The sequence below is a fragment of the Spea bombifrons genome, chromosome 1 (genome assembly GCF_027358695.1).
Source record: "Spea bombifrons isolate aSpeBom1 chromosome 1, aSpeBom1.2.pri, whole genome shotgun sequence".
In the NCBI taxonomy this organism is placed as follows: Eukaryota; Metazoa; Chordata; class Amphibia; order Anura; family Pelobatidae; genus Spea; species Spea bombifrons.
In genome coordinates, this window is record NC_071087.1 from 165,025,965 (window position 1) to 165,050,649 (window position 24,685).

A 24,685-nucleotide genomic window follows, 5' to 3' on the forward strand; every position below is an offset into this window, starting at 1 on the left:
GAAGTCTCGTGTTGTGTGGAGTATTGTAGAGTTTTGTGGAGTAGTTGTGTAGAGTGTTGTAGAGTTGTGTGGAGTGTTGTAGAGTTTTGTGGAGTAGTTTTGTGGAGTGTTGTAGAGTTGTGTGGAGTGTTGTAGAGTTGTGTGGAGTATTGTAGAGTTTTGTGGAGTAGTTTTGTGGAGTGTTGTAGAGTTGTGTGGAGTGTTGTAGAGTTTTGTGGAGTGTTGTAGAGCTGTGTGGAGTGTTGTAGAGCTGTGTGGAGTGTTGTAGAGTTGTGTGGAGTGTTGTAGAGTTGTGTGGAGTAGTTGTGTGGAGTGTTGTAGAGTTGTGTGGAGTAGTTGTGTGGAGTGTTTTAGAGTTGTGTGGAGTGTTGTAGAGTTGTGTGGAGTGTTGTAGAGTTTTGTGGAGTAGTTGTGTAGAGTGTTGTAGAGCTGTGTGGAGTGTTGTAGAGTTGTGTGGAGTGTTGTAGAGTTGTGTGGCGTGTTGTAGAGTTGTGTGGAGTGTTGTAGAGTTATGTGGAGTGTTGTAGAGTTGTGTGGAGTAGTTGTGTGGAGTGTTGTAGAGTTGTGTGGAGTGTTGTAGAGTTGTGTGGAATAGTTGTGTAGAGTGTTGTAGAGTTGTGTGGCGTATGGTGTGCAGTGTTGTAGGGTTGTGTGGAGTAGTTGTGTGGAGTGTTGTAGAGTTGTGTGGAGTGTTGTAGAGTTGTGTGGAGTAGTTGTGTGGAGTGTTGTAGAGTTGTGTGGAGTGTTGTAGAGTTGTGTGGAATAGTTGTGTGGAGTGTTGTAGAGTTGTGTGGAGTAGTTGTGTGGAGTGTTGTAGAGTTGTGTGGAGTAGTTGTGTGGAGTGTTGTAGAGTTGTGTGAAGTGTTGCAGAGTTTTGTGGAGTAGTTGTGTGAAGTGTTGCAGAGTTTTGTGGAGTGTTGTAGAGTTGTGTGGAGTGTTGTAGAGTTTTGTGGAGTGTTGTAGAGTTGTGTGGAGTAGTTGTGTGGAGTGTTGCAGAGTTTTGTGGAGTAGTTGTGTAGAGTGTTGTAGAGTTGTGTGGAGTGTTGTAGAGTTGTGTGGAGTGTTGTAGAGTTTTGTGGAGTGTTGTAGAGTTGTGTGGAGTAGTTGTGTGGAGTGTTGTAGAGTTGTGTGCAGTGTTGTAGAGTTGTGTGCAGTGTTGTAGAGTTTTGTGGAGTGCTGTAGAGTTGTGTGGAGTGTTGTAGAGTTGTGTGGAGTGTTGTAGAGTTTTGTGGAGTGTTGTAGAGTTGTGTGGAGTGTTGTAGAGTTGTGTGGAGTGTTGTAGAGTTGTGTGCAGTGTTGTAGAGTTTTGTGGAGTGTTGTAGAGTTGTGTGGAGTATTGTGTGGAGTGTTGTAGAGTTGTGTGGAGTAGTTGTGTGGAGGGTTGTAGAGTTGTGCGGAGTAGTTATGTTGTGGTGACAGCTCTCCTGTAGCCGTGTGACGTTTAACACGCCGCGGACACACCTTGCATTTTGCGACCCTGGATCTTCTGTACAATGCGAAGTCCGTCCTTCTCCGATCCGCCCTCGGCCAGGGTTTCGTTGAGCGCGTGCGCGTACAGCAGGGCGCCGTCATAGAAACAGCCCGCGATGAAATTCATCTGAGGGGAGAGGCCAATAAAATATCTAGAACCCTACGACTCATGCGCTTAACACTCACGGAAGGGCAATAAACACGGCTCAGTGTTACCTAGAACCCTACGACCCATGCGCTTAACACTCACGGGAGGGGGAGGGCAATAAACATAGCTCCTTGTTACCTAGAACCCTATGACCGATATGTTTAACACTCACAGGAGGGCAATAAACACAGATCAGTGTTACCTAGAACCCTATGACCCATTGTTGTTTTTTTTTTACTTTATTTAACATCCTCCATGTTAATTAAAGTTTTTGTTAACTTTATTTAACATGGAGGAAGTTAAATAAAGTTAAAAAAAACCCCCGATGTTTTATTTAAGCTCTGTGCGGCCGCACACCCCTAAGGCCGGCCCTGGTGGGGGCTGCCCGGCCCGTTAGAGTGGCGGACCCGGTCGCAGTTGCGGCGGGCTTAAGGGGCCCTGCGTTAATGCGGCCGTAGAGGCCCAGTCAGTGCGGTCCTGACTGGGCCTATTTTAAGGTAGGGGCCTGGAGCTGCAGCTCCATCAGCCCCCAAGGTCAATCCGGCCCTGCCGCGGGCCCGGTCGCAGTTGCTGCTTGCTCCGGCAACAAGGTAAGTAAGGTGAGGGAGGGGGGTGCAGTGAGAAGGGGCAGAGGGGTGTTAGATAGTGAGAAAGGGGGAGAGGGGATAGATAGTGAGGGGGGGTACATAGTGAAAAGGGGGAACATAGTGAGAAGGGGCAGATAAGATGAAGAGAGGGGGTAGTGTGAATGCGTATGAGAATGAATGAATAAATGTGTGGATGAATTGTGTGAATGCGTATGACAATTAATGAATTCATGTGTGGATGAATTGCTTGAATGATTTGTGAGACTGCATTAATGGATGTGTTAATGATTTGTGTGAATGAGTAAATGCAAAGATGGTACATGAAGGGTGGGCTTTAACAATAAATAAATAAACAAAAATGGGCTGCTCAGGCTTAAATGCCCGGGCCTATTTTTTTGTACAAGTCTGGGCCTGATGGCAGGGTATGGATGGTAAATGGCTGAATGGATAACGGAATGGTTGAGAGACGGTGGCAGAAGGCTTCTAGTGGGGCCCCTCAGGGATCAGTCCAGGCGCCCCCTGAGTTTTTAGGTCATATGGTTACCTACTCACCAGAGAATAATTGAGATCCACTCCAAATTCCTGCTTGGATCTCTGGATCAGATTCCTCTGGAATTCAAAGTATTCCGGATTCTCAGGTTCATGGTATGAGATTACGAGAACTGTCTGTAGAGAGACGAGAAAGACAGAGAGGACCTTAGCAGGAGGTGAGTGAGGTGAGAGAGTGAATGGAGGTGGTACACGATGGCAGGTGTGCACTAAGGTGAGTGCATAGTATCTGACGCCCCGGTAACCTAGGCATTTGGGGGGGTCACGTAACACAATGTCACATGACCTGCAGTAGAAGTGTGGCAGCTCGCACAGAGAGTGCCGGCTGCACTGAAGACAAGCACTACATACGGCGAGTAAGAGACAGACATACATGTGTCTGCGTGTGTCTTAGTGTATGCTGTTACAGTGAGAGTGTGAACATATGGTGTTAGTATGTATGTGTGAGCCTTATGATAGTAGAGCCTGGGTGGGTGTGTGTGTGTAAGTGTGTGGTATTGGAGTGAGTGTGTGTTTTCGTATGTGAGTGTTAGAGCAATTTGTGTGTTAGTCATCCGCAATTACAGTCTGAATCCTCTATCACAGACTGACTCATCTAGCATGGTCTGAATCCTCTATCACAGACTGACTCCTCTAGCATGGTCTGAATATTCTATCACAGACTGACTCCTCTAGCATGGTCTGAATCCTCTATCACAGACTGACTCCTCTAGCATGGTCCGAATCCTCTATCACAGACTGACTCCTCTAGCATGGTCTGAATATTCTATCACAGGCTGACTCCTCTAGCATGGTCTGAATATTCTATCACAGACTGACACCTCTAGCATGGTCTGAATTCTCTATCACAGACTGACTCCTCTAGCATGCTCTGAATCCTCTAGCATGGTCACAGACTAAATCTTCTATCATCATCTGAATAATTTGTCGCAGACTGAATCCTCTATCGCAGACTAAATCCACTAGTATGGTCTGCCTAATCTATCACTGAATCCTCTAGCATGGTCTGAATCATCTGCCACAGACTGAATCATATAGCATGGTCTGAATCCTCTGTCACAGACCGAATCCTCTAGCATGGTCTGAATCCTCTATCGCAGACTAAATCCTCTAGCATGGTCTGCATCCTCTATCGCAGACTAAATCCTCTAGCATGGTCTGCATCCTCTGTCACAGACTGAATCCTCTAGCATGGTCTGCATCCTCTATCGCAGACTAAATCCTCTAGCATGGTCTGCATCCTCTGTCACAGACTGAATCCTCTAGCATGGTCTGAATCCTCTTTCACAGACTGAATCCTCTAGCATGGTCTGAATCCTCTGTCACAGACTGAATCCTTTGCCATATAACAGAGACACAGCACGGGAAAGTAGATATAGCCTAAACAGTGATGTCCTCACCTTGAAGGCCTCCTTGAGGTCCTGCTCCTGGCTGTCGTTGCACTGCCACGGTTTTTTTGCTTCTCGGTTTATATCGGCTCGTAAACTCTCCCCAAAAACATCCACGTAGAAAAACACATAATCACCATTGGTTAACTTCTCCCTGTGAGCGAGCAGCATAATCCGGTGAAGCATTTCCAACGGTCCACAGATATATATCACTGGGAAAAGAACAGAAGCACATATGACTATACATTATACAGGGGCCGGTCACTGATTTAACTATACATTATACAGGCGCCGGTCACTGATTTATCTATACATTATAAAGGGGCCGGTCACTGATTTAACTATACATTATACAGGGGCCGGTCACTGATTTATCTATACATTATACAGGGGACCGGTCACTGATTTATCTATACATTATACAGGGGACCGGTCACTGATTTATCTATACATTATACAGGGGGCCGGTCACTGATTTATCTATACATTATACAGGGGGCCAGTCACTGATTTATCTATACATTATACAGGGGCTGGTCACTGATTTATCTATACATTATACAGGGGGCCGGTCACTGATTTATCTATACATTATACAGGGGCCGGTCACTGATTTATCTATACATTATACAGGGGGCCGGTCGCTGATTTTTCTATACATTATACAGGGGGGCGGTCGCTGATTTATCTATACATTATACAGGGGGGCGGTCGCTTATTTATCTATACATTATACAGGGGGCCGGTCACTGATTTATCTATACATTATACAGGGGGCCGGTCACTGATTTATCTATACATTATACAGGGGGCCGGTCACTGATTTATCTATAAATTATACAGGGGGCCGGTCACTGATTTATCTATACATTATACAGGGGCCGGTCACTGATTTACCTATACATTATACAGGGGGCCGGTCACTGATTTATCTATACATTATACAGGGGGCTGGCTCGCTGATTTAAAGATAATGGGGGGATGGGTCGCATGAATGAGGGATGTGAAGGAATAGAAGGGGATGTTGTGGTTTCCATATGTTACCTGAAGACGATAAATATGACGTTTCACCCCTCTGCAGGGCAGATAATAGTACGATATACAGAAAATGGGGACATTAATAGCAAAAAAATCTCACTGGCAAAACAGATATAATCGGTGAAAAGGGGCAGCTGCCCAGGGCCCAAACAACCTCAGGGGCCCAAACAACCTCAGGGGCCCATCCAGAGCTGTCCCGAGTGTCAGAGGAACTCTGAATCTGAGGGAAATATTTTCCGGGCCCACACAAAGTGCTGCCCTGCAGTATGTGGGATGTATAGCCTTATGAAAAGGAAACCAATAAGTCAGTTATACATCCTCCATACTGCAGGGCAGCATTTTATTCAGGCTGGTCAAGGGGTTTGTTCCATGTTCTTGATGAAGACATCTCACTCCCCCTCCCTCAAGTGGTTTGTTCCAGGGTACTTCCTGTTTGCAGGGAGTGCTTCATGTGCCAGGTCATTTCCAGGAGAGTAAGGGACAGGGGGTAATTGTACTCGGTGAGGGCCGTGCGCTCTGTGACTGGGGGTAATTGTACCCGCTGAGGGCCGTGCGCTCTGTGACTGGGGGTAATTATACCCGGTGAGGGCCGTGCGCTCTGTGACTGGGAGTAATTATACCTGCTGAGGGCCGTGCGCTCTGTGACTGGGGGTAATTATACCCGCTGAGGGCAGTGCGCTCTGTGACTGGGGGTAATTATACCCGCTGAGGGCCGTGCGCTCTGTGACTGGGGGTAATTGTACCCGGTGAGGGCCGCGCGCTCTGTGACTGGGGGTAATTGTACCCGCTGAGGGCCGTGCGCTCTGTGACTGGGGGTAATTATACCTGCTGAAGGCCGTGCGCTCTGTGACTGGGAGTAATTATACCCGGTGAGGGCCGCGCGCTCTGTGACTGGGGGTAATTATACCTGCTGAGGGCCGTGCGCTCTGTGACTGGGGGTAATTATACCTGCTGAAGGCCGTGCGCTCTGTGACTGGGAGTAATTATACCCGCTGAGGGCCGTGCGCTCTGTGACTGGGGGTAATTATACCCGCTGAGGGTCGTGCGCTCTGTGACTGGGGGTAATTATACCCGCTGAGGACCGTGCGCTCTGTGACTGGGGGTAATTATACCCGCTGAGGACCGTGCGCTCTGTGACTGGGGGTAATTATACCCGCTGAGGACCGTGCGCTCTGTGACTGGGGGTAATTATACCCGCTGAGGACCGTGCGCTCTGTGACTGGGGGTAAGTATACCCGCTGAGGGCCGTGCGCTCTTTATCTGCGTCTCGTTCACAGACCCCAACAAATTGTCCGTATCTCCCTGTAACAGTCTCTGCTCTGTATCTGTCTCTGTCTCGTGCCTGTCTCTTTATTCTTTATTGATTTGTTGGCATCTGTCTCTCTCCTTTGCCGTGTCTCGTGCAGCGTCTGTGGACTGAAATCTGTCTCGTTTCCATATGGCATCACTTTACTTTCCCCTGAGACAGTCGGTCCAGAGGCGTGGTGTGTGTGCGTGTGCGCCCCCCTGCTTGGCCATGTGCAAAGCACACGCTATACACGGAACCATATATGACGGCGATATATAAATAATAATAACACATTGTACAGCGCTGCAGGGTATGACGGTGATATATAAATAATAATAATAACACATTGTACAGCGCTGCGGAGTATGACGGCGATATATAAATAATAATAACACACATTGTACAGCGCTGCGGAGTATGACGGCGATATATAAATAATAATAATAACACATTGTACAGCGCTGCGGAGTATGACGGCGATATATAAATAATAATAATAACACACATTGTACAGCGCTGCGGAGTATGACGGCGATATATAAATAATAATAACACACATTGTACAGCGCTGCAGAATATGGCGGTGATAAATAATAATAACACATTGTACAGCGCTGCGGAGTATGATGGTGATATATAAATAATAATAACACACATTGTACAGCGCTGCGGAGTATGACGGCGATATATAAATAATAATAACACACATTGTACAGCGCTGCGGCGTATGACGGCGATATATAAATAATAATAATAACACACATTGTACAGCGCTGCGGAGTATGACGGCGATATATAAATAATAATAATAACACATTGTACAGCGCTGCGGCGTATGACGGCGATATATAAATAATAATAATAACACACACTGTACAGCGCTGCGGAGTATGACGGCGATATATAAATAATAATAATAACACACATTGTACAGCGCTGCGGAGTATGACGGCGATATATAAATAATAATAACACACATTGTACAGCGCTGCGGAGTATGACGGCGATATATAAATAATAATAACACACATTGTACAGCGCTGCGGAGAATGACGGCGATATATAAATAATAATAACACACATTGTACAGCGCTGCGGAGTATGACGGCGATATATAAATAATAATAACACACATTGTACAGCGCTGCGGAGTATGACGGCGATATATACATAATAATAACACATTGTACAGCGCTGCAGGGTATGACGGTGATATATAAATAATAATAATAACACACATTGTACAGCGCTGCGGAGTATGACGGCGATATATAAATAATAATAATAACACACATTGTACAGCGCTGCGGAGTATGATGGGGATATGTAAATAATAATAATAACACACATTGTACAGCGCTGTGGAGTATGACGGTGATATATAAATAATAATAACACACATTGTACAGCGCTGCGGAGTATGGTGGCGATATATAAATAATAATAACACACATTGTACAGCGCTGCGGAGTATGACGGCGATATATAAATAATAACACACATTGTACAGCGCTGCGGAGTATGACGGCGATATATAAATAATAATAATAACACACATTGTACAGCGCTGCGGAGTATGATGGCGATATATAAATAATAATAATAACACACATTGTACAGCGCTGCGGAGTATGACGGCGATATATAAATAATAATAACACACATTGTACAGCGCTGCGGAGTATGACGGCAATATATAAATAATAATAATAACACACACTGTACAGCGCTGCGGAGTATGACGGCGATATATAAATAATAATAATAACACACATTGTACAGCGCTGCGGAGTATGATGGCGATATATAAATAATAATAACACACATTGTACAGCGCTGCGGAGAATGACGGCGATATATAAATAATAATAACACATTGTACAGCGCTGCGGAGTATGACGGCGATATATAAATAATAATAACACACATTGTACAGCGCTGCGGAGTATGGTGGCGATATATAAATAATAACACATTGTACGGCGCTGCGGAGTATGACGGCGATATAAATAATAATAATAACACACATTGCACAGCGCTGCGGAGTATGACGGCGATATATAAATAATAATAACACACGTACAGCGCTGCGGAGTATGGTGGCGATATATAAATAATAACACATTGTACAGCGCTGCGGAGTATGACGGCGATATATAAATAATAATAATAACACATTGTACAGCGCTGCGGAGTATGACGGCGATATATAAATAATAATAACACATTGTACAGCGCTGCGGAGTATGACGGCGATATATAAATAATAATAACACACATTGTACAGCGCTGCGGAGTATGACGGCGATATATAAATAATAACAATAATAACACATTGTACAGCGCTGCGGAGTATGACGGCTATATATAAATAATAATAACACACATTGTACAGCGCTGCAGAATATGACGGTGATATATAAATAAATAATAATAATAACACACGTTGTACAGCGCTGCGGAGTATGACAGCGATATATAAATAATAATAATAACACATTGTACAGCGCTGCGGAGTATGACGGCGATATATAAATAATAATAACACACATTGTACAGCGCTGCGGAGTATGACGGCGATATATAAATAATAATAACACACATTGTACAGCGCTGTGGAGTATGACGGCGATATAAAAATAATAATAACACATTGTACAGCGCTGCGGAGTATGACGGCGATATATTAATAATAATAACACACATTGTACAGCGCTGCGGAGTATGACAGCGATATATAAATAATAATAACACACATTGTACAGCGCTGCGGAGTATGACGGCGATATATAAATAATAATAACACACATTGTACAGCGCTGCGGAGTATGATGGCGATATATAAATAATAATAACACACATTGTACAGCGCTGTGGAGTATGGTGGCGATATATAAATAATAACACATTGTACAGCGCTGCGGAGTATGACGGTGATATATAAATAATAGTAACACACATTATACAGCGCTGCGGAGTATGACGGCGATATATAAATAATAATAATAACACACATTGTACAGCGCTGCGGAGTATGACGGCGATACATAAATAATAATAATAATAACACATTGTACAGCGCTGCGGAGTATGACGGCGATATATAAATAATAATAATAACACACATTGTACAGAGCTGCGGAGTATGACGGCGATATATAAATAATAATAATAACACATTGTACAGCGCTGCGGAGTATGATGGCGATATATAAATAATAACACATTGCACAGCGCTGCGGAGTATGATGGCGATATAAAAATAATAATAACACACATTGTACAGCGCTGCGGAGTATGACGGCGATATATAATAATAACACGCATTGTACAGCGCTGGGGAGTATGGTGGCGATATATAAATAATAACAATAACACACATTGTACAGCGCTGCGGAGTATGACGGCGATATATAATAATAACACGCATTGTACAGCGCTGGGGAGTATGGTGGCGATATATATACATAGTATTAGTTATACATAATGACAGAAACATGATTTTTTAGTAATTATTTTCATGAGATGTAAAGCATTTATCATTCCTGCCAAATTTCCATGTTTAGTCCTTTGCTGTGAACCCTAAGGTTCCCCTCTCCACTCCCCTGAGGACCCCCTCTCTCCCCTCCCCTGAGGTTCCCTCTCTCCCCTCCCCTGAGGCCCCCCTCCCTGATGCCCTCTTTTCTAGGAGGTCACAATGTTTGCTGGGTATGAGGGTATCGCAGGGTTCTACAGCCCTAAAAGCCCCGATAATGTGTATAGAAACAGCAGGAAACAGCTTTATAAATTACACGGGATGTAGAATGTGTACGTTGCATGTATACAGAGATGTGTGGAGAAATGGGGGCGGAGACAGGAAGTAGGAAGTGGAGAAGAACAAGAGAGTAAAAACTAGAAGGAAGGGAGTAGGATTCATGAAGGGTAACAGCAATAAACTGTTTTCATTACAAGGTTAATCTGTCTACCCCATCACTGTTTGAACACCTCTACATGGGGTACATAAACCCCATTATTCTTCTTAATACCCCACTTAGTCACACCTATAGCCCCTGCGCTCTCTGGGGCACTCCGGGGACTCAGTTCTTGGGGCCTCCTCGCCCTTTCTGCTTTTCTGTTATGACTGGCTGGTGATGTTTTACGATACGAGCCAATGACTGAGGCCGTTAGCGCACTTTTAATTTTACTACATCCTGCGCTTTTTGTTGGCGCACATGAGGCTCCTTCCTGTTTGAGATGACGGGGCTGAGCGTAGCACCTTGGGGGGGGGGGGTTCTATCTGCAGAACCCTTCAAATAGGCCAGATGTAGAGCCAGCAAACTGGTGCCCGGGTGGCCCCCATTCCCAGCGTCCCCCATGGGTAGCCCCCATAGCGGCCCCCGTCCCCAGCATCTCCCCGTGGGTGGTCCCCAGCATCTCCCCGTGAGTGGCCCCGTCCCCAGCATCTCCCCGTAGGTGGCCCTTGTCCCCATCATGTACCCGTGGGTGGTCCCCATCATTATCAGGCTGTGCATCATCCACACACAATATAAACAGCGTTTCTGGCCTCAGAACCGGGCTGCATAATCTCACGTTATCGCTGCAGGCAGACTTCTTTCCAACAAAACTACAAAGAAGCGAGTCCTGTCATCCGACCCACATTCCTATCATCCACGGACAAGACACTATAGAGAGAGCAGTAACTATACAGACAGGACGCTATAGGGGAGCAGTAACTATACAGACAGGACACTATAGAGAGAGCAGTAACTATACAGACAGGACACTATAGAGAGAGCAGTTACTATACAGACAGGACACTATAGAGAGAGCAGTTACTATACAGACAGGACACTATAGAGAGAGCAGTTACTATACAGACAGGACACTATAGAGAGAGCAGTTACTATACAGACAGGACACTATAGAGAGAGCAGTTACTATACAGACAGGACACTATAGAGAGAGCAGTTACTATACAGACAGGATGCTATAGGGGAGCAGTAACTATACAGACAGGACACTATAGAGAGAGCAGTTACTATACAGACAGGACACTATAGAGAGAGCAGTTACTATACAGACAGGACACTATAGAGAGAGCAGTTACTATACAGACAGGATGCTATAGGGGAGCAGTAACTATACAGACAGGACACTATAGAGAGAGCAGTAACTATACAGACAGGACACTATAGAGAGTGCAGTAACTATACAGACAGGACACTATAGAGAGAGCAGTAACTATACAGACATGACACTATAGAGAGAGCAGTAACTATACAGACAGGATGCTATAGAGAGCAGTAACTATACAGACAGGACGCTATAGAGAGAGCAGTAACTGTACAGACAGGACGCTATAGAGAGAGCAGTAACTGTACAGACAGGACGCTATAGAGAGAGCAGTAACTATACAGACAGGACACTATAGAGAGAGCAGTTACTATACAGACAGGACACTATAGAGAGAGCAGTTACTATACAGACAGGACACTATAGAGAGAGCAGTTACTATACAGACAGGACACTATAGAGAGAGCAGTTACTATACAGACAGGACACTATAGAGAGAGCAGTTACTATACAGACAGGATGCTATAGGGGAGCAGTAACTATACAGACAGGACACTATAGAGAGAGCAGTAACTATACAGACAGGACACTATAGAGAGAGCAGTTACTATACAGACAGGACACTATAGAGAGAGCAGTTACTATACAGACAGGACACTATAGAGAGAGCAGTTACTATACAGACAGGATGCTATAGGGGAGCAGTAACTATACAGACAGGACACTATAGAGAGAGCAGTAACTATACAGACAGGACACTATAGAGAGAGCAGTAACTATACAGACAGGACACTATAGAGAGAGCAGTAACTATACAGACATGACACTATAGAGAGAGCAGTAACTATACAGACAGGATGCTATAGAGAGCAGTAACTATACAGACAGGACGCTATAGAGAGAGCAGTAACTGTACAGACAGGACGCTATAGAGAGAGCAGTAACTGTACAGACAGGACGCTATAGAGAGAGCAGTAACTATACAGACAGGACACTATAGAGAGAGCAGTAACTATACAGACAGGACGCTATAGAGAGAGCAGTAACTATACAGACAGGACAGTATATGGGGATCAGTAACTATACAGACAGGACAGTATATGGGGCTCAGTAACAGACAGGACAGTATATGGGGCTCAGTAACAGACAGGAAAGTATATGGGGCTCAGTAACAGACAGGACAGTATATGGGGCTCAGTAACAGACAGGACAGTAAATGGGGCTCAGTAACTTTACAGACAGGACAGTATATGGGGCTCAGTAACAGACAGGACAGTATATGGGGCTCAGTAACAGACAGGACAGTATATGGGGCTCAGACTTTACAGACAGGACAGTATATGGGGTTCAGTAACAGACAGCACAGTATATGGGGCTCAGTAACTGACAGGACACTATGGGGTAGAGTGAATATACAGTCAGGCTAGTGTAGGGGACAGCAGCATAACGGAGAATGCAATATAGGTGGCAGAGTGCCTGCATACACTGGACAGTATATATGGGGGGTATATTGACTGCACAGACATTGTGGGGTGGGGGAGGTGCAGGGTAACGGGGTAATATATCGCAGGCTGAGCGCCCTCCGCGCTGTATAACATGAAGTATAAATATTTGTAAAGGGTTTCCAGATGTTCCTAGCAGAAAACGGGCTAAAAATGCACAAAATGGAGCGGAGAGGGCGAGCGTTCGCCCAGCGCAGTCGATATGTCGCTTATCGGAAGGAAGTATCGGCTCCCCGGTTACTTTGTATCAGATGCTCGGGCCCCCGGGTCACAGCTTTATTTCGGAGGCTATTTAAAGGTGCCTCTTGTTTCTATTTTTATATCTGGGTTCGCAGAAATTCAGCCCCTCCCCCACTCAGTACCAAATCTTTGTGGCAAAAAAAGTGCATTTTTGCGGCCAATCTATTTTCTTTAAGTTTAACATCAACGCGTCTTACGAGGACGCTTAACATGAACCAAATATGCATTGTGGCGTTATAAGACTTTCTCCCAGTGCGGCCGCACGTTTGGAGGGCGGGGGATCGGCGCATTTGGAGGGCGGGGGATCTCCGCATTTGGATAGAGGGGCTCTCCGCGTCTGGAGGGTGGGGGCACCCCCACGTGTTTGGAGGGCGGGGGGCTGCGCATTTGGATAGAGGGGCTCTCGGAATTTGGAGGGCGGGGGCTGTGCATTTGGAGAGAGAGGCGCTTCGCACTGGGATAGAGGGGCGCTCCACGTTTTTATGCGTTTGGAGAGAGGGGATCTCCGCGTCTGGATGGTGGGGGGTCTGAGCGTTTGGAGAGAGGGACACTCCACGTTCGGATAGAGGGGCGCTCCGCGTTTGGAGGGGGGGTTGTGCGTTTGGAGAGAGGGGCGCTTCGCGTTTGCATTGAGGGGCGCTCCGCGTTTGGAGGGCGGGGGGTGCTCCGCATTTGGAGGGCGGGGGGCTCCGCGTTTGGAGGGGCTGTACGTTCAGAGGGTCTCTCGTAGTTCTCCGTTGAACAGACGGAGACATTTTTCTTCCCCATCTCTGGAATTTGTATCTTTAGTGTGAGGATTTGGTTAGTGGCCCCCAGGGGCCGTACCCTGATTAGTAATACTATTAGTGAACATATGGGATACCCCCAGTGACTGAGCCTTTCATTTCGGCTCATGGAGGGATCCCTCCCTCTCCCCTGGGGCCGTGGCACACATCCTGCTGCCTGTCCGGAGCCAGCGCCTCCATCAATACAGACTTGCATTATGTAATGAGAGCCGGCAGAGGCCCACAAAGGGTTAAGCACTTTCTCTCCCCAGAGCACCGGAACAGCATTAACTCCTCCACAGCCGCAGGCTTTTCCTCCCCAGGTCTGTGCGGAGCTGGAGACGTTAGATGGGGATGCACTCCAGGGCCGGTACTGGATGCTAACTGCGAATGCCAGTAACCAGCTACAACCGGCACCCTGCTATGACTAACGACGCCGGCACCCCGCTATAACTACCGACTGCTGACGCTGGCACCCCGCTATAACTACCGCCCGCTGACTCCGGCACCCCGCTACAACTACTGACTGCTGACGCTGGCACTCCGCTATGACTACCGACCGCTGACGCCGGCACTCCACTACAACTACCGCCCGCTGACTCCGGCACCCCGCTACAACTACTGACTGCTGACGTCGGCACCCCGCTATAACTACCGACTGCTGACGCCGGCACCCCGCTATAACTACCGACTGCTGACGCCGGCACTCCGCTATGACTACCGAGCACTGACTCAGGCACCCCGCTATAACTACTGACTGATGACGCCAGCACCTCGCTATAACTACCGACTGCTGGTGCCGGCACCCCGCTATAACTCCCGACCGCTGACGCCGGCATCCCGCTATAGCTACTGACTGCTGGTGCCGACACAACGCTATAACTACTGACTGCTGACGCCGACACCCCGCTATAACTCTCAACCACTGATGCCGGCACCCCACTATAACTACTGACCGATGACGTCGGCACCCCACTATAGCTACCGACCACTGACGCCGGCACCCCACAGACGGTACCGACCGCTTACGCCGGCACCTCACTGAAACACTAGCGAACACTGACTCCGGCACCATGCTATAACTACTGACGCCTGCACCCCGCTATAATTACCGACCGCTGACGCCGGCATCCCGCTATAACTACTGACTGCTGGTGCCGACACAACGATATAACTACTGACACAGACACCCCGATATAACTACCGACCGCTGACGTAGGCATCCCGCTATAACTCCTGACAGCTGACGCCGGCACCCCGCTATAACTACCGACCGCTGACGTCGGCACCCCACTATAGCTACCGACCACTGATGCCGGCACCTCACTGAAACACTATTGACCACTGAAGCCTGCACCCCGCTGACGCTACCGACCGCTTACGCCGGCACCTCACTGAAACACTAGCGACCGCTGACACCGGCACCCAGCTGAAACACTAGCGACCGCTGACACCGGCACCCAGCTGAAACACTAGCGACCTCTGACGACGGCCCCCACTAACACTGACGACCGCTGACGCCGGCACCCCGCTAATACTGCCGAACACTGACGTTGGCACCCCGCTGATGCTACCGACCGCTTACGCCGGCATCCCGCTATAACTATTGACTGCTGGTGCCGACACAACGCTATAACTACTGACTGCTAACGCTGACACCCCGCTATAACTCCCGACCGCTGACGTCGGCACCCTACTATAGCTACCGACCGCTGACGCCGGCAACCCGCAGACGGTACTGACCGCTTACGCTGGCACCTCACTGAAACACTAGCGAACGCTGACACCCAGCTGAAACACTAGAGACCGCTGACGAGGGCCCCCACTAACACTGATGACCGCTGACATCGGCACCCCGCTAATACTGCCGAACGCTGACGTTGGCACCCCGCTGACACTACCCACCGCTGATGTAGGCACCCCGCTAACACTGTCGAATGTTGACGTTGGCACCCTGCTAACACTGCCGACCACTGCCGCCGGCACCCCACAGACACTACCGACCACTGACGTCGGCACCCCGCTAACACTGCCGAACGTTGACGTTGGCACCCCGCTAACACTGCCGACCACTGCCGCCGGCACCCCGCTGACACTGCCGAACGCTGACGTTGGCACCCCGCTGACACTACCGACCGTTGACGTTGGCACCCCGCTAAAAGGGCAAGCAATGGATACACACTGGTGCCATGACAGCATCCCAGGGGACAGAACCGGGTCTGCAACCACCCCCAATACGAACACTAAGACCATCCGCCCATCTGTTACTCAATATTCCAAAAAGTAGCCCGAACTTCCTGCATGCACAGGCATATACCCTGAGGCAGGGCACTTAGGAGGACTGCATCACAGGCCATCTGCCAGTGAGGGGTTAATTGCCCCCTGTGGGCAGGAATGCTATTGTCTGCCCCCTGGGGCAAGATACAGGGAGGTTTAAATAAACAGTGGCCAGACACAGACAGACAGGTGCTGCAGACACACAGACACATATGTTCACGTATCTCATGGAGAAACTATGAGTCTGACCACTGGCTGCCGGGAAGTGGGGGCAGGGAACGCGGCGCCTGCCAAAAATATGTGTCAATAACAGGAGCTCATTGCACAAGGGCAGCTCGAGCGGCACTTCTGGGGTTACATCCTCTACACAACCTGCCACGCCGTGCAACGCCGTGCAATACAGCACAACTCTGCGCACCCTCGTGCAACACAGCGCAACACAACGCTGTGCAACACCGCGCAACGCCGGCCGCGCTCACCACAGAATATCCCAACCACGTTCCCCTATATCACTGTATCCAACACCACCCCCAGTCTGTACATACCTGCCAAGTATGCCTGTTTAGCATGGCAAGTCACTCTACCAAATCACAGGTGCCCCTCTCTCCTCTCCTGATGCCCCTCTTTTCTAGGAGGTCAGAATGTTTGCTGGGTATGAGGGTATCGCAGGGTTCTACTGCCCTAAAAGCCCCGATAATGTGTATTATTATTATTATTATTATTTTTTCTTTCTGTAGTACCAATAACTTAGGCAGCGCTTACAGTCCATTTATTCTCGGGAAATTAACAGACTAAGACAAACCGATACATTGGGTGATTAAACAGGGTAAATACAGCACTACAGAATATGATGGCGCTATATCAAACCATAAATAATAATACAACCTTTTACTAAAGCTCCACCCTCAACCACACCTCTAACCACACCCCCTAAAGCAAAAGTGTCCCCCTTTGGCCAAGGAACCTGCGCGGCGGGGAAACAATCTCTAGCGCTAAAGGCTCACGCGACGTCCGCTAAACCAACGCGGGGAGAGAACAGGAAGCGGCTTCCAACTTCCTGCTCGGGCTGACGGGAGAGAACAGGACACGGCTTACAACTTCCTGCTCAGGCTGACAGGAGGATTCTGATACAGTCTGCGCTGAGGGATCGTGGGAAATGGGCAGAGTTTGCATTAAATACCCTGCTCTGCATCTGCTCGGTGTCACAGCCTGAAAGAAGAACATTAAAAAGTAAGAGGCAGCGGCCACCAGACCTGGAGCCATTTATGGGTTTATCCTGGGTGCGTAATTTTCTCTGCATTACCTGGGGGGGCCGTAGACCCTAAACAGACCCTAAAGTGCACAGGAGTGCCCGCTGTGCCACATCTGCGATGGGTAAGCACGGCCAGTGATGCAGAGCAGCAGGGTCAGGCTGGAGAAAGGATGGGGTCGCAACTTAAACAGAGGTGGTGAGACTCCATCCCAGACACGTAAACGGGCAACAGGGTACAGGGACATTGAGCTGGGAATAGGTAACAGGGACAGCGAGCCAGGAGATAGGGAACGCGGATACCGAGCCGGGAATAGGGAACGCGGGTACCGAGACGGGAATAGGGAATGCGGACAGCGAGCCAGGAGATAGGGAACGCGGGTACCGAGCCGGGAATAGGGAACGCGGGTACCGGGCCGGGAATAGGGAACGCGAGTACCGAGCCGGGAATAGGGAACGCGGGTACCGAGCCGTGAATAGGGAACGCGGGTACCGAGACGGGAATAGGGAACGCGGGTACCGAGCCGGGAATAGGGAACGCGGGTACCGAGCCGGGAATAGGGAACGCGGGTACCGAGACGGGAATAGGGAATGCGGACAGTGAGCCAGGAGGTAGGGAATGTGGGTACCAAGCCGTGAATAGGGAACGCGGGTACAGAGCCAGGAGATAGGGAACGTGGGTACCAAGCCGGGAATAGGGAATGTGGACAGTGAGCCAGCAGATAGGGAACGTGGGTACCGAGCCGGGAATAGGGAACGCGGGTACAGAGCCGGGAATAGGGAACACTGACAGTGAGCCAGGAGATAGGCCACAGAGATACTGAGCACTGAGCTGGGGGATAGGGAATGGGGAAAAAGAGCTGGGGGAAAGAGCATGGAAACACTGAGCTAAGGGTTATAGATCCAGGACAACGAGCTGGGGTATAAGGCACGGCGACACCGAGCCGGGGGATAGGGAACACCGAGCCGGGGGATAGGGAACGGGGACCCCGAGCCGGGCGATAGGGATCGGGAATACCAAACCGGCGGGATAGGGAACACCGAGCCGGGGGTATAGGGATCGGGACACCGAGCCGGGGGATAGGGAACACCGAGCCGGGGGATAGGGAACACCGAGCGGGGGGATAGGGATCGGGAACACCAAGTCGGGGGATAGGGAACACTGAGCCGAGGGATAGGGATCGAGAACACTGATCCCCCACACTGTACAATACAGAATCTGACCCCTCTATTCCGTACTATACAGGGTCTGATCCCCCAAAACATGCGGGTCTGGAGCTCCGTGGATCAGTAAGTGATCCTGGTCGTGGTAATATCTGAATGCGCGTTTCATGCAGGTTTCTGGGTCCGCAGGAACGCGTTCACCGCAAACGGGTCTATAAAGTGCAGAGCGCCGGCCAGCAGTCGTCTTTAAACCGACAGACACACTTTAATGCTCTTTGGCCATTAGTGGCCACCATCAAGAAATCAAGTAACCGCGCAGGTACCACCGATAACAAGTACTGAATAATCCTCCTAATCTAAACAACTCAGTGTTTGCTGGATATTGCAGTTACAGATTCATCGGCGCCTCTCGTCCCGTAACGGTCCAGGAGATCTCCTTCCTGCAATCAAGCGTTTGCTTCACGCACGTTCTGCATCTCACGTCATCGGAAAACCCAACGGAGCTCAGCCACCCAATAAACTTAAAGGCAATCCAATGTAGACCCACCATCACGCAACCAATGAGCACCAAGCGGCTCCCTGCCCACCGGTCCTCGTACCCACCGTCCCGAGTCACCCAATACCAATCACGAAATCAATCGAACCACAACCTGCAGCAGCCACGCTAACCAAAACACAAGCCGTCCCCGCGCATTCTCCTCGCCTTCGCACCTTCTGCCCGTTCCCAAGTCACCGTGACGTCTACCCAGCGCCGCGTACGCCGAAGGACTCACCTCGACCGTTGTTCTGTATGAACTGAATTACGCTGCCCACGTCCTCGTCCTCCGGGTACATTTGGTAACGCACAGTTAGATTGTTGAATTCTTTGTCCAGGGCCAGGAAGACGCCCTCTATAATGAAGTAATGCGGCCGGTCGTCCTTTTTCACGTCGTGGTAAACGAGCGCGGCGCGTGAGCTCCAGTTGAAATGCTCGTGAAGATGCGACACGAATTCTCCAAGCTTGATGGCTGTAGGACCCGTTCTCACGGTTGTGTTGTAGTGATCGTCGTCCTGCTTGAATCCGAAAGCCAAAGCCCCGGCCGTAAACAGGGGGAGCCGCCAATGGGTGGCAAAACGGGCAACGGAGGCAGCCGGGTAGACGCAGCCCGGACCAAAGAGCACAACCGGATGGCGGTAGAGCTTGAGGTCCACGGCGTTGAGGGGTGCCACATATTCCGAGCAGGCCCCGTCCAGCTCCGAGGTCAGAAAGGCCCATTCCACCTGGTACCCAGGGAGAAGCTGAAGCTCGTTCTGCGCCCGCTCCATCGCCATATGCAGAGCTGGAGAAATGCGCGGCCACGACCACGCGTAGCGCAGGTTGGTCTCTGGAAGGACCACAGCCAGAGTCAGATTGCGTTTGGCAGCGGAGCCGTTCTGGGCATCTGATGGACGGAGGACAAGAAAGAGAAAGAGGACGAGCGCGATGCATGGTGCAGGAGCCCAAGACGAGGGCATCGTCACAGAAATAGGGTCGTTCTCTTCTTGGGACGCGCCGCTCACGGTCATAAAGGTACATGTGCCATAACCTCCACACCCAAGGGGTAGCGTCAGCTCGGGCCTCCCAAAGGCAGACAGGAGCGGAGGGTAGTGCTATCCCACAGCTCAGGGATCAGTGCTAGGAGAAAAGTCTGCCCTCCCTCCTCCTCCTCCTCTACACCCCCTCTACCTCTCCTCCAGATGTCATACCGCAAACACTGTCAGAAGCGGCCCATGTGGAGGGGCACAACTCCCCCTGCTGGTATCCCGAGTGCATTGCAGATGACTTTTTCACTACCTCCCCCCGGCCGAACGTATGCGAGGCGTCCGAGGAGTCTTCCATGCGGTCTCCCGTACTCTCTAACCTGTACCCCGATGTTCCAGTAACTGCGTTACGCCGCGTCCATCGCTCCCCCTCTCCGTTAAGAACTTCATGAGTTGGATTTGACTTCTTAAGAAGATTGATTGACGTCTCTTACTGAACGTTTCCCATAGACTGCAAAAAAACGCATTTTACCCACAAAACTATAAATCAGGGGCCCCCACCTTTACTACCCGAATCGTTTGAGGGCCCCAAGCTGTGATGGGCTGTCCAAGGCTAAGGGACATCTCTGGGACTGATAGGCTGCTTCCCGTCATCTCACTGCCCGTTACATGAAGCCACGGCCAGGCTTTGTCACCCGAGATGAACGTAGCTTTGGCCCCCGTGTGCTCTTCGTTCCGCGATACGGGAGGCCTGATCCCCACTCAACAAATGTACCTCATGTCACATGGCTGAGGCCATAGGATCCCCGGCAGATAAGAGCCAGCGGCCCCATCCAACTGCCGGAAAAACCTCAAATGTCGTTGGTCTCGCCTTAGATTCAGGAGCCGTATGTCTATCCCATGCATGTTTACATTCCTTCACTGTATTACCCTCTACCACTTCTGCTGGGAGGATGTTCCACGCATCTACCACCCTCTCAATGAAATGACAATGCCAATGTAATTTTAACGTACCGAATTACACGACACCGATAATAGAGCAGACTCTCTCTCCGTCTAGAGATGGGGGTCTCCAGAACTCTCCCCAATACTCTGGGTGAGGTCGGACCAGAGATCTGCAGACCCTCTTCCCACCGTAAAGCACTGGGGTGCAGGGATGCCACGTCATGCCCATCATGATTTCCGGCGGGGAGCGTACATACGGTTGGCCTCCCTCACTCGGAGCGCCCCCTGCTGGAAGGGGCTCTCCTCGCATTATATGCCCGCTGCGGTGAAAGGTTCTGCGGACAGGCAGGGTAATTCATCGCCCCGTCTAAAGCGTAATGAGTGAAAAACCCGCGTCGGCTTCCACTAAGGACTGGTTCCTCCTGGGCTGATTCATTTTCTTCATTTAGATTCTATTCAATGACCTTAAAACTGCCGGATTAAACCCAAAATAAACTTCTAGACGGTGATTCAATGGGGGGGGGTAGAATGTTAGCGAAAATTAGATGGATACATTCCAGACAAAAGAAATGGATAGAATCCCCGTAACCCCATCCTCCCCAGAATACAACTCGCACAACTATCACCTAAACACCAAGAGAACCTGCCCGCAGATCGGCCCCATCCGGCCCGTCTACTCTGAAACCTTAATCAGTCATCAGGAGCCGTATGTCTATCCCATGCATGTTTAAATCCCCTCACTGTATTACCCTCTACCACTTCTGCTGGGAGGCTGTTCCACTTATCTAGATTCAGGAGCCATATGTCAAGGGCCGGACTGGCCCACCGGGATACTGGGAAATTTCCCGGTAGGCCGGTCGCTCTGTGGGATGGTCCGCGGCAGACCAACCTTCAAAACAGCCGCTGAGCGGCTGCGAGCGGTATTGAAAGTGGCACCCAATGGCAGTGCCTCAGCACCTTAAAAAGGGTGGGACGAAGAGCTGAGGCACGACCATTGGGCGGCGTGATAGGTGAACACCGGCCCCTTTAACTTCATGAATGCGGGCCTCCACCTGCTGCCCCCCCAGACGCCAGAAGCAGTGGTAAGTCGGGGGGGGGTTATATGGGGGCTTAAGGCTTTTCTGGAGGCAGAGTGGCATATAGGGGGTTAAAAGGCATTTCTGGAAGCAGAGGGGCATATAGGGGGTTAAAAGGCAAATCAGGGGGCAGAGTGGCAAGCCTGGGGGCAGATGTGCATAACTGGGGGGGGCAGGTTGGCAAATAAAAGGAAATAAAAACAAAAACCCAAAATGTCTCAATCATAGCTTTTATTAAATATGAATGAATTAATAAATAAATAAAAGTTTCTTACAGGTGTAACCCCTCAAGGGATTTTAGTGACTGCTGCTGTCACTGACTCACCTGCAGTTCTTATGGAGTGACCAGCAGATGGCGAAATGCTAAGCACATGGATGGAGGTGAAAAAGGGGCCATTGGAGTTTGGAGATAGGAGTTGAGAGTTGGATGCCAGAGGTGAAGGACCCTCGCTGAGAGAGAAGCAGAGTGAGAGAGGCCTAGGAACAGAGGCCTAGGACCAGAGGCCTGCTTGAAATCCATGCTCTGAGGAGAGTTGCAGCATCCTGGCAGAATCTTCCAGCAGACAGAGATACAGTGCTGTTTGCAGCAGAGTTGGCAGTGAAGAGGTTAAAGGCTGAACTGCCCTGATTGCAGGTGGTGGGGTTCTAAGCCTAAAACCTCTCCCCATCTCCACAACAGGGCACCCTGAATTTAGCCACACACCAATAAAAGCTTTTGATCTCCAGTCCCACTGACATACTGAAGTTTCCAATACAATTCAACCCATACTGTGGAGTAAGTTACTCATGGGCACCAACTGTGTTATGCACACCAACTAAAGGTACCCAGCGGCCACTAGGGCGAAGATTAGGGTGGGCCGCAGTGATTGTTGTGGGTGGGTGAACCTTGTATTGTATATTTCATTCTACTATATTTCATGTTTTTCTGTTGCATTTATGCAGAGTGTTTTGCTGTGCAATACTAAGTTAATTTTAAGTTAGCCCTGTGTCAGTTTTATTAATCACTCGGCTGTTCCCAGCGGGACCCCCATCCATACCCCGGATGCTCCGCTGGGTGGGGGGGCTGCCACAGTTATATAACCCAACTCCCAGGTAGCGGAGGCTCAGGATTGGCCTGCAGAGCACAAAGAGGTAACGGGGTAAATGACCACAGAGATATTGGTGGGCCTACCCAAAAACCCGTTACACAGGAATATGGTGAAGAATAATGTGATCTCTGAATAAAATGGAACTTTTTCATCTAAAAATGTTTGCAGTAGTAAATGTTTTGATTCCGTTCTGTGTAATGTATTTCATTTATTGGGGCCGTTTAACACTTTTGCTTTCTGGCATTTGATACAAATAATGCGATAAAAGAATGTTTTATAGTTATTTGTGTGGTAAATCGTGTGACGTGGGTGTGTATAAGGGCTGCGTGTGGGTATAAGAGCTCGACCACGAGATAAACTATATGGGGCCGCTCTCCAAATGTTTCCAGGGCTGCTTTTCAGTCCCAGTCCGGCCCTGCGTATCCCTGTCCCATGTATGCTTAAATCCACTTGCTGTATCACCCTCTACCGCCTCTGCTGGGGTGGTGATGCTTTTTCCCCCTGGGGGGCAGAGACCCCCCAATTTGTGTTGTTTTTCTATCGTGTGAATCATACGACCGCCTTATAGACAGCTTACACGTTATTTGAAGTGTAGATACCAAGTTTACGACAAACTGCATCCCGTCACATGATCTAAACTGTAAAAATACAATCAAACCCCCCAAAATGTATTTCATTTATCCAACATATGTGACTTTACATATATGTGTCCGTACATACATGTAGCTTGCACATACAGCCTATGTAAGTGAAGGTATATATGAATGCATATTGGTGGATAGGGACAAATAAAGGGTTAAATACCATAAGTATGCCCTTTGGGGGGCTGTGATGTCACTATTGCTGGCCCCCGCAAGCTGGCGGGGATCAGGTATTTGGGCTGTGATGTCAGGCTCTCCAGCTAGCAGTCGGCAGTCACAGGAGCTGAGATACTCTGCAGTCACAGGAGCGGAGATACTCTGTGCTGTCACAGGAGCTGAGATACTCTGCGCAGTCACAGGAGCGGAGATACTCTGCAGACACAGGAGCGGAAATACTCTGCAGTCACAGGAGCGGAGATACTCTGCAGTCACAGGAGTGGAGATACTCTGTGCAGTCACAGGAGCGGAGATACTCTGCAGTCACAGGAGCGGAGATACTCTGTGCAGTCACAGGAGCGGAGATACTCTGCAGTCACAGGAGCGGAGATACTCTGCAGTCACAGGAGCGGAGATACTCTGCAGTCACAGGAGCGGAGATACTCTGCAGTCACAGGAGCGGAGATACTCTGCAGTCACAGGAGCGGAGATACTCTGCAGTCACAGGAGCGGAGATACTCTGCACGGTCACAGGAGCGGAGATACTCTGCGCAGTCACAGGA

The 24,685-nt window shown here is 49.3% G+C and overlaps 1 protein-coding gene across 2 annotated transcripts in view; it reads right to left on the reverse strand.

Moving 5' to 3' along the window:
• The window catches only part of NPR2 (natriuretic peptide receptor 2), a 59,490-nt gene extending 39,147 nt beyond the window's left edge, over window positions 1–20,343 (reverse strand). For both annotated transcript variants that reach the window (XR_008345702.1, XM_053448849.1), the window contains exons 1-4: window positions 19,490–20,343; window positions 4,155–4,354; window positions 2,758–2,871; window positions 1,462–1,597 (exon numbers count right to left, since the gene is read on the reverse strand). Coding sequence is in view for 1 of the 2 variants with exons in the window: in XM_053448849.1 (XP_053304824.1) it covers window positions 1,462–1,597; window positions 2,758–2,871; window positions 4,155–4,354; window positions 19,490–20,261 (1,222 nt within the window). In the remaining variant the exon portion in view is untranslated. The remainder of the gene's footprint in view (window positions 1–1,461; window positions 1,598–2,757; window positions 2,872–4,154; window positions 4,355–19,489) is intronic.
• Window positions 20,344–24,685: the final 4,342 nt, after the last annotated feature.